Source organism: Falco cherrug, chromosome 4 (assembly GCF_023634085.1).
Source record: "Falco cherrug isolate bFalChe1 chromosome 4, bFalChe1.pri, whole genome shotgun sequence".
Taxonomy (NCBI): domain Eukaryota; kingdom Metazoa; phylum Chordata; class Aves; order Falconiformes; family Falconidae; genus Falco; species Falco cherrug.
The window spans coordinates 82,591,574-82,604,882 of NC_073700.1; the positions used below are offsets into that span (position 1 = coordinate 82,591,574).

The 13,309-nt window shown below is 37.6% G+C and overlaps 1 protein-coding gene across 2 annotated transcripts in view; it reads right to left on the bottom strand.

Annotated features, from left to right (window-relative positions):
* CRPPA (CDP-L-ribitol pyrophosphorylase A) overlaps nt 1–13,309 on the bottom strand; it is a 125,719-nt gene that overhangs the window by 108,750 nt on the left and 3,660 nt on the right. For both annotated transcript variants that reach the window (XM_055709517.1, XM_055709516.1), the window contains exon 2: nt 8,801–9,080. In XM_055709517.1, coding sequence (XP_055565492.1) covers nt 8,801–9,080 — 280 coding nt within the window. The remainder of the gene's footprint in view (nt 1–8,800; nt 9,081–13,309) is intronic.

Genomic DNA, 13,309 nt, shown 5'->3' on the forward strand with positions numbered 1-13,309 from the left:
TTGTGTTTATTCCTAGCTGCAAAAGAGGGGATGTTTAATCAGAAATTTAATATACACTTTGATCCAATGTTAATGACCTGACACTATGTTGTACATTGAACTGACTTCAAAGACACAGAATGCCTTAAACAAACGTAATGTATATTTATGACACTGTTTAAGAAAAAGAAAACATTTCTTCTAATGAGGTCACCTTTATCAGAACATACTATCTGAGTAACCGGGGATAGTACATGTATATCAAGACATGTCAGAGCCCCAGTTTGCTACAGCAAACTCAAGATTACTGAAAACAGAAACTGTTGCTCAAAAATTAAGACTGCACATTTTTACTTTACATTTCTATTCTTTGTATTTAAAGCATTTACCTCTAAGCATCAGTATAAGTACCATTTTGATCTAATAGACAACATGCTAAATTCTATTTGTTGTTCTGTGAAAAAAAGTAAGATTTCTCATAGAAAATCAGAAAGTTTCCCCTCAAAAAGACAGAACAATAGGAATATGCAACTGAAAATACATATATAAGGTAGAGGAAGAAAGCAGAACTAAACTCAGCATATCACAGGCTGCGGTTTTTCAACACCAGAACTGAAAACAAGCTCAACATACTGAATGTGGAGAAACAAAACCAAGACCAGACACATGCACCAAGAAAAAGCAGAGTGGTACTGCAAACAACAATAATACAACTATTTATGTAAAACTTTGATTTCATATTAAAATTGGATTTTTTTTAAAAAGCAGATTGAAAGTCAGTCTTACGAATGTCATTTATGTTACACTTGTATCATGAATTACTGCCATAAATCAGATGAACTATTTTTAATGTAATAAAGAATAAAATTACAAGAGTTAGCAGGATTAAACCAATATATACAACTTCAATGGTGTCATACAAATTATCCAGTATTTCTCCTAGCGTATTCCTTGTGAGAAATTCAAGAATGGTCAAGGAACTTTGTGTTTTCCATAAATGCAATCAATAAAATATGTTTTATTGTATTTTTAGCCAAATAAGGTCTTATTACTTTAGTCAACATATTCAGCTAATTTTTGTCACAGTGCAATAACTGGTAATGTTTAACAACATGTTCTCATTTATTAAGGTTTTGTTTTCTTCTTGATAGATTATATTTTTTTAAAGTACTTCAAAGTTTGTATAGAGCCTGCATAATGCTACCAAAGACCCATACTAAGTACAAGATCCAGACCACACATAGCATCCCCCACCTAAAGAGCAGCACATGCTGGTATAGTGCTTCAAGACTTTCTTACAATATATTTAATCTTTTCAGTTGTCAGCAATAGTTGTATATTATACACAATCGTGATGGATTCTATAAGATGTAAAATTCGGTCTAAGCAATTTAAACATTCCAAAGCAAATCATGTGGCCAGTATACTAACAATAGTTTTTAGCAATATTTTAAAGTATACTTACAGCTTTAAATTTTGGCATTCATTCAACATAAGATGAGCTACCAACACTTTCTTGTTCTAATTAGTGCTATACTGCAAATCTAGGTGGCAAAAATTAAACAGAATATTTGCTATAAGAACTAATCGCAAAACCAATCATTTTTGCCTCCAAAATTAACAAGACTTTTTCTTTTGACTGCATAGTATTATCTTGCATTAACAAAACATGAAACATATCTTGCAGTCAGCAAGCCATCTTTCATACCCTAATTACTGATTTACATTGCAAAAGCTATCAGTAAGAGTGCTGTGTGCCACAAAGGATTTTGCATATTAGAGTAAGTCAGTATAAAGAGGAGTTCACATTTATATCCACTGGAGTAGAAATCTTGCAACTACTGCCACAAGAGTTACAATTACAGTTAAGAAGTTACATTTTACCTCCAGAAAGTCTACATCATTACAAAATCAACAAAACCAGGATGTGAAGGCTACTGATCCACGGCATATCATTAAACACACAATTTGCATCATATTATGAAGAAACGAGAAAAAAAAATCCTGAGGTGTTGTAGGAGGACTCTTGCACAATTTAATCAACCAAATGCAAAACTGCAATGTTTTATTAATAACTCTTTCCCCCACACACAGTCCTGAGCAACCAAAACCACAGGCACTATAGTTTGTGGTCATGCAGTTCCCTAAGCAACTCTGCACCTGCTGATCAAATGTTTTTGCCTTCTGAATTCACTCAGCTGCTTCTCTTGGAACTGCTTGTGTCCTCTCCTTGCTGGAAACCTTGCACCCGAGCTTCTTCCTCTCACAGCCCATTACATTCAAAATTTAAGTCACCTCTTTATACAAGCTTCATCTAAGACCTCTGTCATCAAGGATCTTGCAAAATGGATCATTATACCTTACCATGAAAGTCTGGCTCAAATACATGCATGTATGTATTTGATACCTCAATGAATTCTCTCCTACATGCTCCAATGCTCCTCAAGGCAGTTTTAGTTTTATCCGTACCACAACCCACTTACCTTCTCACAAACAGGAGTATAAGCGCAGAACCAGTCCAGCAAACTTACAGCATATGAAGCGGGCCAAGTTGGCTTTCAGAAGCTTTGCCTAACCTGCAGGGCTGGTGTTGTCCTTGCCACAACCACCCAGATCACAAACTCAGCCAAAATGCAGCTGGGGGCATTTCTGGATGAAAACTCAAAATTTCTTTTCAGTGCAATATTTGGTGAGACAGGGAAAAACTCAGGGAGGTGTGCACGTCTAACCCTTAGCCCGAGAGATATGGCTAAGAATCCCTTCCAGATCTTGCCATGTAGAAGTGGCTAGAATAATCCAAGGCCTTTATTCAGCTCCTCACACATGCTGGAAAAACTACTATTTCCCTTATTTTAAGGAAGTATTCTTTACTCCTTTGATCTGCTGCAGGAAGGAGAAATCTCAGTGACTACACACATCTTTTCTAAAAGCTGCTTCATTTTCCAAAGTCGTATTTTCTCAGATAAAGCATACAGATTGCAATTAGCCTCAAATCCACAGCCGTGTCATATACATAGTTTCTCTGAATTTAAAGGAGGTACATTTTACAGTCATTGCATAAAAATTACCTCAGCAACCTTAAGTACAGGAAGCTATGCTCAAAAACTATTTACAGGATAACCTAATCCTACCTAAAAAAAGGTAAAAATTATTGTATGTGTAGACTTCCAGAAGCTAAAAAATGTGGGATTAAGCCACTTTTTTAAAAAGGATTAAATACTAGTTGTATTAGGCACAGCTGGCTCCATTAGTACAGCATAGAAATGCTACAAAAAAGGAAGGGAGATGATAATTCAGATTTCTGTTGATGATTTATGTATTTCAGTTGGTTGAGTTGCATCCCTCCTAATGAATGCAATAAATCACCTAAATCACTTAATCTGAAACTGGGAAATGGCAGAGTTGTTTCTCCCCTTACCAGTGCTTTCCTACCACCAAACACTATAACTTGTTAGGACAAAGACTTCAAGTATTTGCTAACAATATATTGGTTCTCTATTCAACACAGAAAACAATTAACAACTTGGCCGAGAAGGTTATAACTTTCTATGGGACCAATAATCCCATAAACTATGGAAACATTACTATGTTTCTGATAGTTATCCGTCACCACAGAGTTGAAAAAGGAATAATACACTCTGTACCTATTTCCTGTACAGCAGCAAAACCACACTTGATTTCTTCACACATTCAGAAAAGTTTCCTACTGAATAATTTCTGATCTTCACAACAATGTAGAATCATAGAACAGCTTGGGTTGAAAGGGACCTTTAAAGGTCATCTAGTCCAATCTCCCTGCAATGACCAGGCACATCTTCAACTAGATGAGGTTGCTCACAGCTCTGTCCTACCTGACCTTGACTATTTCCAGGGATGGGACATCTGTCACCTGTGCAACCTGTTCCAGTGTTTCACCACCCTCACTGCAAAAAGTTTCTTCCTTTCATCTAGTCTAAATCTACCCTCCTTTAATTTTAAACCATTACCCCTTGTCCTATCACAACAAGCCCTGATAAAAGTTTGTCCCCATCTTTCTTATAAGCCCCTGTTAAGTACTGCAAGGCTGCAATTAAGGTCTTTCCAAAGCCTTCACTTCTCCAGGCTGAACAACCCCAACTCTCTCAGCCTTTCTTCACAGGAGAGATGTTTCATCCCTCTGATCGATTTTTTGACCCTCCTCTGGACCCTCTCCAACAGGTCCATGTGTTTCCTGTGCTGAAGGCCCCAGAGCTGAACGCAGCACTCCAGGTGGGGTCTCACCAGAGCAGAACAGAGGGGCTGATTCACCTCCCTTGACCCGCTGGCCACGCTTCTTTTGATGCAGCCCAGGAAACTGTTGGCATTCTGAGCTGACAGCACACAGTGTTAGCTCGTGTCCAGCTTTTCTTCCACCAGTACACTCAAGTCCTCTGAGGGCTGCTCTCAATCCCTTCATCCCCCAGCCTGTATTGATACTAGGGGTTGCCCCAACCCAAGTGCAGGACCCTGCACTTGGCCTTGCTGATCCTCATTAAGTTCACGCAGACCCACTTTTTGAGCTTGTCCAGGTCCCTCTGGATGGCATCCCATCCCTCAGGTGTGTCATCTGCAAATTTGCTGAGGGTACATTCAACCCCACACTGCCTATGCCATTGATAAAGACGATAAACAGCACTGGTCCCAATACAGACCCCTGAGGGACACCACTTGGCACCCATCTCCATTTTGGACATTGATCCACTGACCACTACCCTCTGGATGCAACCATCCAACCAATTCCTCACCCACTGAACAGTCCACCCCATCAAATCCACATCTCTCCAACTGAGAGAGAAGGATGTTGTGGGGGATGTCAAAGGCCTTACAGACACACAGACAGATGACATCCATAGTTCTTCCCTTGCCCACTGATGTAGTCACTCCGTAACAGAAGGCCACTAGGTTGGTCAGGCAGGACTTGCCCTCAGGTGAAGCCATGCTGGTTGTCTCAAATTACCTCTCTCTCCTTCATGTGCCTCAGCATGGTTAAGAGTATGTAGCTCTTCAATTGTTTTCTTCTAAATTTGCTGTATTACACCCCTATAATTCATCAATATGTATTTTTACACTGACGTAAGTCAGTCTCCTAAATTACAGAACTCATTCCATCAGCGGAATAACGTTCATGTCAGGACAGTAGCATGTCCTCAGTTCTTGATTCTGCTTTTGCACAAGTGCCTGACATGACAGCAGGAGACCCCCAAAGTATCAAGCACAGAATGAAAGCAGAACCTCTGAGAACACAGGCACAGGATGACTTCAGATGACTCACTGTATAAATATGAATCAAAGATGGTCTGTTACTGATGCAGCCTTTACAGCTGGCTAAAATCAGGTTGAGCATAACAAAGAGGAAAAAGTTCACATGTAAAATATTCCATATATGGTACGAACAGAGGAGATAAGAAAACACAAAAAGATAATTGCTTCTAAGAGAAAAAGAACAAAGGAAGGACAGAATGAGCAGAACTGCTGTAGCATTGCTGTCCCCATTCAAGTATACCACACCAGATCAGCCTATTTATTCACTGAAGTCCTCCTCCACCAGGAAAAAAAAAAGGTTTTTGGTTTGTCACCCACCATACTTTGCTAATGCAACTCAATCATAGATAGCAAAATAAAATGCTTCATGTAACTGGGTGAAAGAACAGCGTGTATGTTTTCTGCTCCAAGCTTCCAATAGAGAAAGACGGATAATGGTAGCATTGAGTCTGAGTAAACTCAGAGACAGGAACAAACTGAGTATAGTATGTATTGTTTTCTGTCCAGGGGTATTATTTTCACTGATTGTGTATATGAATAAGAGTCCATGAGATTGAGTAGCCCTGCACATCTGTATTGGCCTATATGCTTCATTCAGATCTTTGCTAAAGCTGAGAATAAAGTAATTATGTTAGACAGCTTCCAGAAACCAGCTTTTAAAAATGCTGTTTGATTCAGTCCTTTCAAAGAAATAAACTATACTTACAAATCTAGTTTAACTACAGAGTCTTTGACTATATGTGCCTTTTTTTTTCCAATTTTCAGTAGCAGAACTGACAAATTCTCCCCCCACCTTCCTGATTTTTTCCCTTGTAAGCATTTTTCTTTTTAGTTATGTTGTTTAAAATGCAATGTTGGCAATGAGATGTTGCTAGAGGCTTTGGACTGATGCCTTCCAAAGCTTCCACTTTTCCCAACTTTTACAAGCAATAAAGAATTTGTTTCTAGAAACATGTAATTTTAATTAAAAAATTACCCAAAAAACATAAATGGAATTTAATTGGTTACAAAGTAATATTTTCACATAATCAAGGGATTGTTTGGGGGATTTAAGGCATAATTTACTAGTTCTGGATAAGGTGCACCTTTTGATTCCTACAGGCAAATAACAAAATGATTAGTAAGTGTAATAAAGCAGTTTATTTGTCTGACAATTGGCAGCTAGATGTGCAGTAACTTACTTGATCAATTGCCATTTTAAAGAACATTAAAGCTTCTCATAATTATGCTATCTATATGGTATGCAGATGAACAACAATACAGCATTACCCCTGTTACACTAGTGATTTAATATGATGTTTCTGCCAGGTTTTGTGCCTTTCTACATAATGCAAAAGGAAGTAATTACTTTTTGTACTGAAAGATTGAAGAATTTACTCCCTTATAGATATGCAAAGAATGTGACTATAGGAAGAACTAAAGATGATAGCCTCTCTTGATCAATTTTTTTCTGATATTCAAAACCATCCATGTTAGTTTTGAGAGAGTGTCTTAGCTTTCCAGTCATTAGTCCTTCAGAATTCTATAGTTGTCAACTGAAGACAGCCACCTCTCTCTGGCAGGAAGTTTTTCCAATTTGTTACATAAAATGAAGTCCTTCTCATGTTCCTTAATTCAATTACTTTGTCAGGTAACATGAATAGCTAACATCTTCTGGAGTCCAGTTCTCTGACGGCCTTGCCTCACTGAACTCAGTGGATCTAAGCCAACACGGGAAACCACCAGAGAACCAATAAATAACATGCACATTTCAGACATATTCTACAATGAAAAAAAAACCTATGACAAATGTGTAAGATCACCTTTTTGAGATCAAACGATATTTCAGTGATCTAGGTAAGGATATATTTGCCAGCCAGAAGTTCAGATTAACTAGACAACACCGCCTTGAGGTAGTCAGTGGAGACTATTTTACTGAAGATGTCTTACACTCAATTAAAAAGAAAACCAGGAAAAAATATTACATTAAAATCACACAAGTTTCAAGAAAAAGTGAACAAGTTAAAAAACTGAAAACAGAAGAACAAATGAGATATGATATACTATAATGGGCAAAGACATCTACACACAAACACATTCAGAAAACAGTTACTCTTTTCATGATTACAATTAACCCCATTCTCCTACTACTCTCAAAGAATCACATTCAAAACAGATTTACAAAGGGGATCCATTTTAAAATCTTTGGCAGAGAATCAATTCTGGAATGCTATTTTGTGCTATATGAGAAAGGTCAAAAAACTTGTTAAAATTCTAATGGAACTTAAGTTTTAATGACTGGAAACTTATGTTCTGTATCACTGAGAACTATAGAGCAGAGTTTCTACTTTATTGCCATTTCTAATTAAGCCAATCTTAATTATTAATCTCATTAAGGCCAAGTACAGGCCTACTAGTAAGAAGCTCAATATATTTACATTTCTAAGTGTTCTGAAAGACCTTACATGATTTAATGTTCATAATCAATATTTTAACAAGTTGTACATTCCCATTTTACACTACAAGCTTTCAAAAAAAGGTGGAGGAGTGCTAAGGAAATATCACAGTTAATTCTTTGGACTCTATTCCACTGTCAAAGTCACAAGTCATCTGATGATTAGCTTATCTTTTACCTCATTTCCTGAAAGAAGACAAGCAGTGGCAGATTTTCCTAGCTTTCTAATACCTCAACAATCTGCAGTCACTAATGACTTCTACCTCAAATCAACCCCTTGAAGTAGGAAAGCATTCTATTACCTTATTAATGGAGAACTGAAGTGCAAGGTAAAGGTAACAAACAAGCCTGTGGCTAAGTCATGATTTCTTACCTCCCTGTCTTGTCAGCCAGTTTATCAACCAATTCCTCTTGTTGCTAGTGCATGCCTTTAATAACCCTACTATTCTACTTGCATAACAACTTCTACCAACTCTTCCCTTTCACATATCACTTACTTTCTCAGAAATCTTTCTGGTTCCTGTGCATATTCCCAGTCCTCAGATGCAGCAATGGCCAGGAGGATCTCAAACCTACAGTTGGAAGCTTTCTGCTTCCCCTTTTTCCCAGTAGTTTGCAATGCTTACAGATTCTAGAAGAATTTAGCGTTAATACAGATAGGTCTCTTGCCACTTACTCAGGATTCGCATGCAAGTTTGAGAGGAAAACACAAAGTTTGTGAGTCAATCAATGCAGTACTCCCTTTGATTATTATTAGTAATCACTAACTGAACTACTCTAGCATTAGGTGAGAATTCTGCATGGAAAAAAAGGTGAACTATATTCATGCAATCTACCTTTTAACTAACAAATTGCTGATTAATTCAATATTACTGATAGTTTCTATGGCAATAATTATTCCCTGTAGCAAATAACAACTGTGGCATTTAAAAAATGTTTCCCTCCCCCATCTGACCTCTCTGTGTAACAGGGATTCTGAATCTGTTCTACTTTAAAATCAATGTATTAATACAATTGCTGGGGAAAAAAATCCTTATTTACCAATCATGATTTTACACTCTACAGTATAAATGACATTGCAGAGTCACATTGCTGTGTAGTACCTACCCCATGTTCTTTAGCAGCTATAACCACTTTTGAAAGAATATCTTCTTCAACAAACGGTCTCACAGCATCATGGATAATCACTACTTCTGGTTTCTGGAGCAGTTGGTTGGAAAATTCATTCTCTGAAAATACTTTCAGGCCATTGAAAATTGACCGGTGACGAGTTATTCCACCTTTTACTATCATAACTCTTTTGTGGCCATATTTTTCAACGATAGACTTCATTGTTTCAATATTTTCAGGAGAGACCACCACAATAATGTTGGATATCCAACTTATCCTAGAAGAAACAGTACAGAAAACAGAGAAAGCAGACATGAAGGACTAAATAAAAGCACAGCTATCTCCATGAAACAGAGAAATTCACATCAAAAGGAACCCAAGATGGCTAAATAATCAATCTCTCAATATAATCAAGTCCATGTTTTTGTGCATGTATTAGCACTCCACCCCCAAAGGAAGAGCTACATGAGAGGATCTATACTAATAATGGATGTCAACCAAAGTTAACTGGAATTCTGGGAAGCAACTTGCTTCCAACAACCAATTTGCAGAGAAGAGGCAAAAAAAGTTGGATAAATCTTCAGTAACTTCTAAATCGATCAGCTACAATCTGTTGTTCTAGCTTTCTCTAAATTCAAGTCTCCAATAAACTGGTAAATCCTGGGACCTGGAATACTCCATGTTCTACTGTTTGGTACACTGTTCTTGTGGTTTAGCCCCAGCTGGCAACTAAGCACCAAGCGCTTGTTCACTTCATCCCCAGTGGGATGGAGGAAAGAATCAGAAAAGTGAAAAAACATGTCAGTTGAGATAAAGATTGTTTAATAGGTAAAGCAAGCAAAAGCCATGTGTACAAGCAAAGCAAACCAAGTTCTTTCACTGCTTGCCATGGGCAGGCAGGTGCTCAGCCATCTCCAGGAAAGCCGGGTTCCATCACGTGTAACGGTTACTTGGGAAGACAAACGCCATAAACTTCAAATGTCCCCTTTTTCCTCCTCCTTTTCCCACCTTTATATGCTAAGCATGACATCATATGGTATGGGATATCCCTTTAGTCAGTTGGGGTCAGCTGTCCCAGATGTGTCCCCTTTCAACTTCTTGTGCACTCCTAGCTACTTCCTGCTGGGGTGGTATTAAGGGCAGAAAAGTCCTTGGCTCTGTCCAAGCACTGCTCAGCAATAACTACAGTCACCCCTGAATTATCAACAGTTTCCAGCACAAATCCAAAACATAGCCCCATACTAGCTATTATGAAGAAAATTAACTCTACCCCAGCCAAAACCAGCACAACTGTGTACAAGTGAATAAGAGAATCAAGAAAAACTCTGAAACAAAGTTCACTGCCAAGATAGGTATAAGCAGTGAATGACAGATTGCTAACGAATCAAAACTGTGACACCTGAATAGTAACTGGAAACATACTGGTAGTTTGGGGGAAAAAAATATATATATACGCACACGAAGGTTTCTGCTCTAGGAAGCTAGCAAAGTGTAAAAACATAGCTATGCTAGGTAAAATTGCCATAATATGAAAATATGAAAAGCCTATTTTTTCAGAGAAGTTCAAGCTTTTACTGTTGGTATCAGCATCGCTCTACAGCTGAAGGCTGGTGCAGGGGGAGAATGACCTAAAACCCACAAGGTTAAAATCAGTCATAACTGAAGTTAGGCTGAAGTCATACTTGTATTAAAGGACTCAGAAATACAAATTATAGTCACACATGGTATACCATACTTCAAAACAACAGAAATACCATAATTCAAATCCAGCTATTTGGAGTGCCTTATTTCCCAAATCTATGTAGAAAGCATAAAAAAGGATTTCAGATTGCATTTCCTTTCTGTGTCTACACAGATGACAGGAGGGTTTTCTGGCATGACAGACAAGAAACTCATCAGATGAGCAACAATTACAAAAACAATTTACTATTTATTATAATAAAATTACTTATGCATAGCCTACACATCCAACTAGAAAGGGAGACAAGTATGGTATACGCTCTCAACTAAAACTTGTAAAGGCATCGAAACTAATTTTGCAGACACAAGACAGACTAAGGTAGTAAATACTTCCAGTTGGAAAAACAAGAGTAAGAAGTTTACAGTACAGAAACATACAGGCTCAAGGTATTTGTTTCTGCAACACCACATGAGAAGGCATTGCCTAGGAACTATCCTTACTCCAAAAGCAAAGTTATCTGTGATACAAAACCACTCCCCTAGAATTATGTGAAACAACAGAGCATATTCCACCTTATGTATGGCATTTTTGTAATTAATAAAAATCTATGGAAAATTATTTCAATTAATTTAAACATAACCATTAAAAATAAGATAATGTAAGTGCTATTAGCATTCTTGAAAAGAAAAATAATCGTCCTTATGTTCATTTCATTATTAACAAAAGCAGAAAATACAGGCAAACCAACATATCCTCAGCATTTAAGAACTGAAGTTGTTCAAATGTAAAATCTGAAGTCATATGGTCTCCAGTTTCATTTCAACTCATCACTCACCACAGGTTTATCAAAAGGTTTTCAAATCTTTCAAATGAGTCCTGGCATAGTCTTATATTTAGCCACAAAACTTAACACCTCTGCATTACTTCAACTAAGAACTAGAGCAAACAAATTAATCTCAGTTCCTCCTTTGAATATTGAGAATCACTTGTTTAAATAAAGCAAAATTCAAGAAGAGTTATTTCAGACTAAATGAAAATAAGGGCTTTGCACTTCTATTTGCAGAAAGGCTATAGCCTTACAGGGCTCCCAGAAACAGTAGACAGTCTGCACATTCACTAGTGACTGTGTAAGAAAAGCACTGACATCTCCCATTCTGGAGTCAAATGAAACAGATTATGAAGCAATTGGGTAGTAAGTACACAGCATCTTCTGAGAAGGGAACAGAACAGAAGTACTGGCCAGCCTAAGATAAATCTCCGCACAGGGTGGGTGGGATGGCTCAAGGCCTCCAGTGATACAATACACCGAAAAGTGACAGGATGCGGTCACAGCTCCACCCTGTGTCTGGATAAACACATTTATAAACTGGAGGATGTCATCCTTAAACTCATTCTGGACTAATGTGCAAATAATTAGAGCTGGGATTTAGAGATGCAACCTATTCATATAAGAATATAAAGGTATCCTCTAGACTGATTAGGTACAAGAACAGCTCAGGTTTTGAAGCCTAACGTGTCCCGCCAAAAGTCATGAAAAGTACTAACCCAGTTAAGTATACTAAAAATTCTCACAAGTGAGAACTGTGCACCACACAGGTGGTTACTCTTTTAAAGATCTGCTTATGGAAATGTTTCAAACTGTTTCAATGAAGTAGAAGGATATCAGTATACACTCAATCTGGCAGTAAATGGATTTTTTTTCCCCCTCCCTCAATTTGTCACACTCTTCAGAAAGATTTCATACTAAAGTAACAAGCAGCTCAGGACCAGCTCAAAATCAATTCAAAAATAGTAAACACTCTTTCCATTTTATAACTGTAATATTAGAGCAAGATAACGCACGCTTCAGAAGGAATTAGCACAAGGCCTGAAAAAGATGAGACTACCCTAATGTGCTTTAACAAGCACTTCATACAGACCTCTAGGGCTTCCATACAACATAGGCCGTAGTTCTGAAACGGAAAGTCAGGTCTGATCAAACGAAACAAAATTAACAACCCAGTTATAATCACTTTACAACTGCCTTGGGAGGACATCAATATTAGTACATGGAAAACAATGAGGCAGAAAAGGACCATATGTTTGTTTCCTGTAACTGTCCTTATCACCTACAGATAGACCAACTGCCTAGTAGAAAATAGTGTCGTTTCATTAAATTTCAAACAAAAGTACATACATTTATATTAGCTGAGCTAGAACTCAAAGAAAAGGAGCTCACTAACTGAACAACAGATTAAGCTATTACATGACTTCACAAAATAGACTGCAGAGGAAGTGAAATAACCAATGAGTTACGCTCTGAGACTGTATCACCCAAACGGCACGCTCAGGTACAAACGGGACTGAGGTTTAACCCTCTAGCTGTTGATTCACATACAAACCAGCGCAGAGCCCGAAATCTGTGTGTCTGCAACTCTTACTTAGACCAGTAACAGCCTGTTTAACATATAACCTACTGAAATCATCAGTGGTACCAGCAAAGCAAGGCCAGAACCAGGCAGTCAGTGCTGAGACAGCTTTAGTAGCACAGGATGTGATCTTTCACTGCCACAGAAACTCTTCAGAGGTACAAGATAAATCATTGCATTACTTTCGCTGATCTTACTATTCAAGCATCAAATGAGAAAAAGAACTGTCAAGCACAAAATGCATTTGTAGAAAGCAAGCATAACTTCCTTTTGCTTTGTAACAGCTTGATGACATATTTCATTAATATATGAAAAAATATATAAATACATATGTATCTTTTACAGTACAAAAATAAAAGCAGACAGCTTTTAAGTCTGAAAAGTTTCACAGGTACACTGTGAACACTGTAAGGAAGT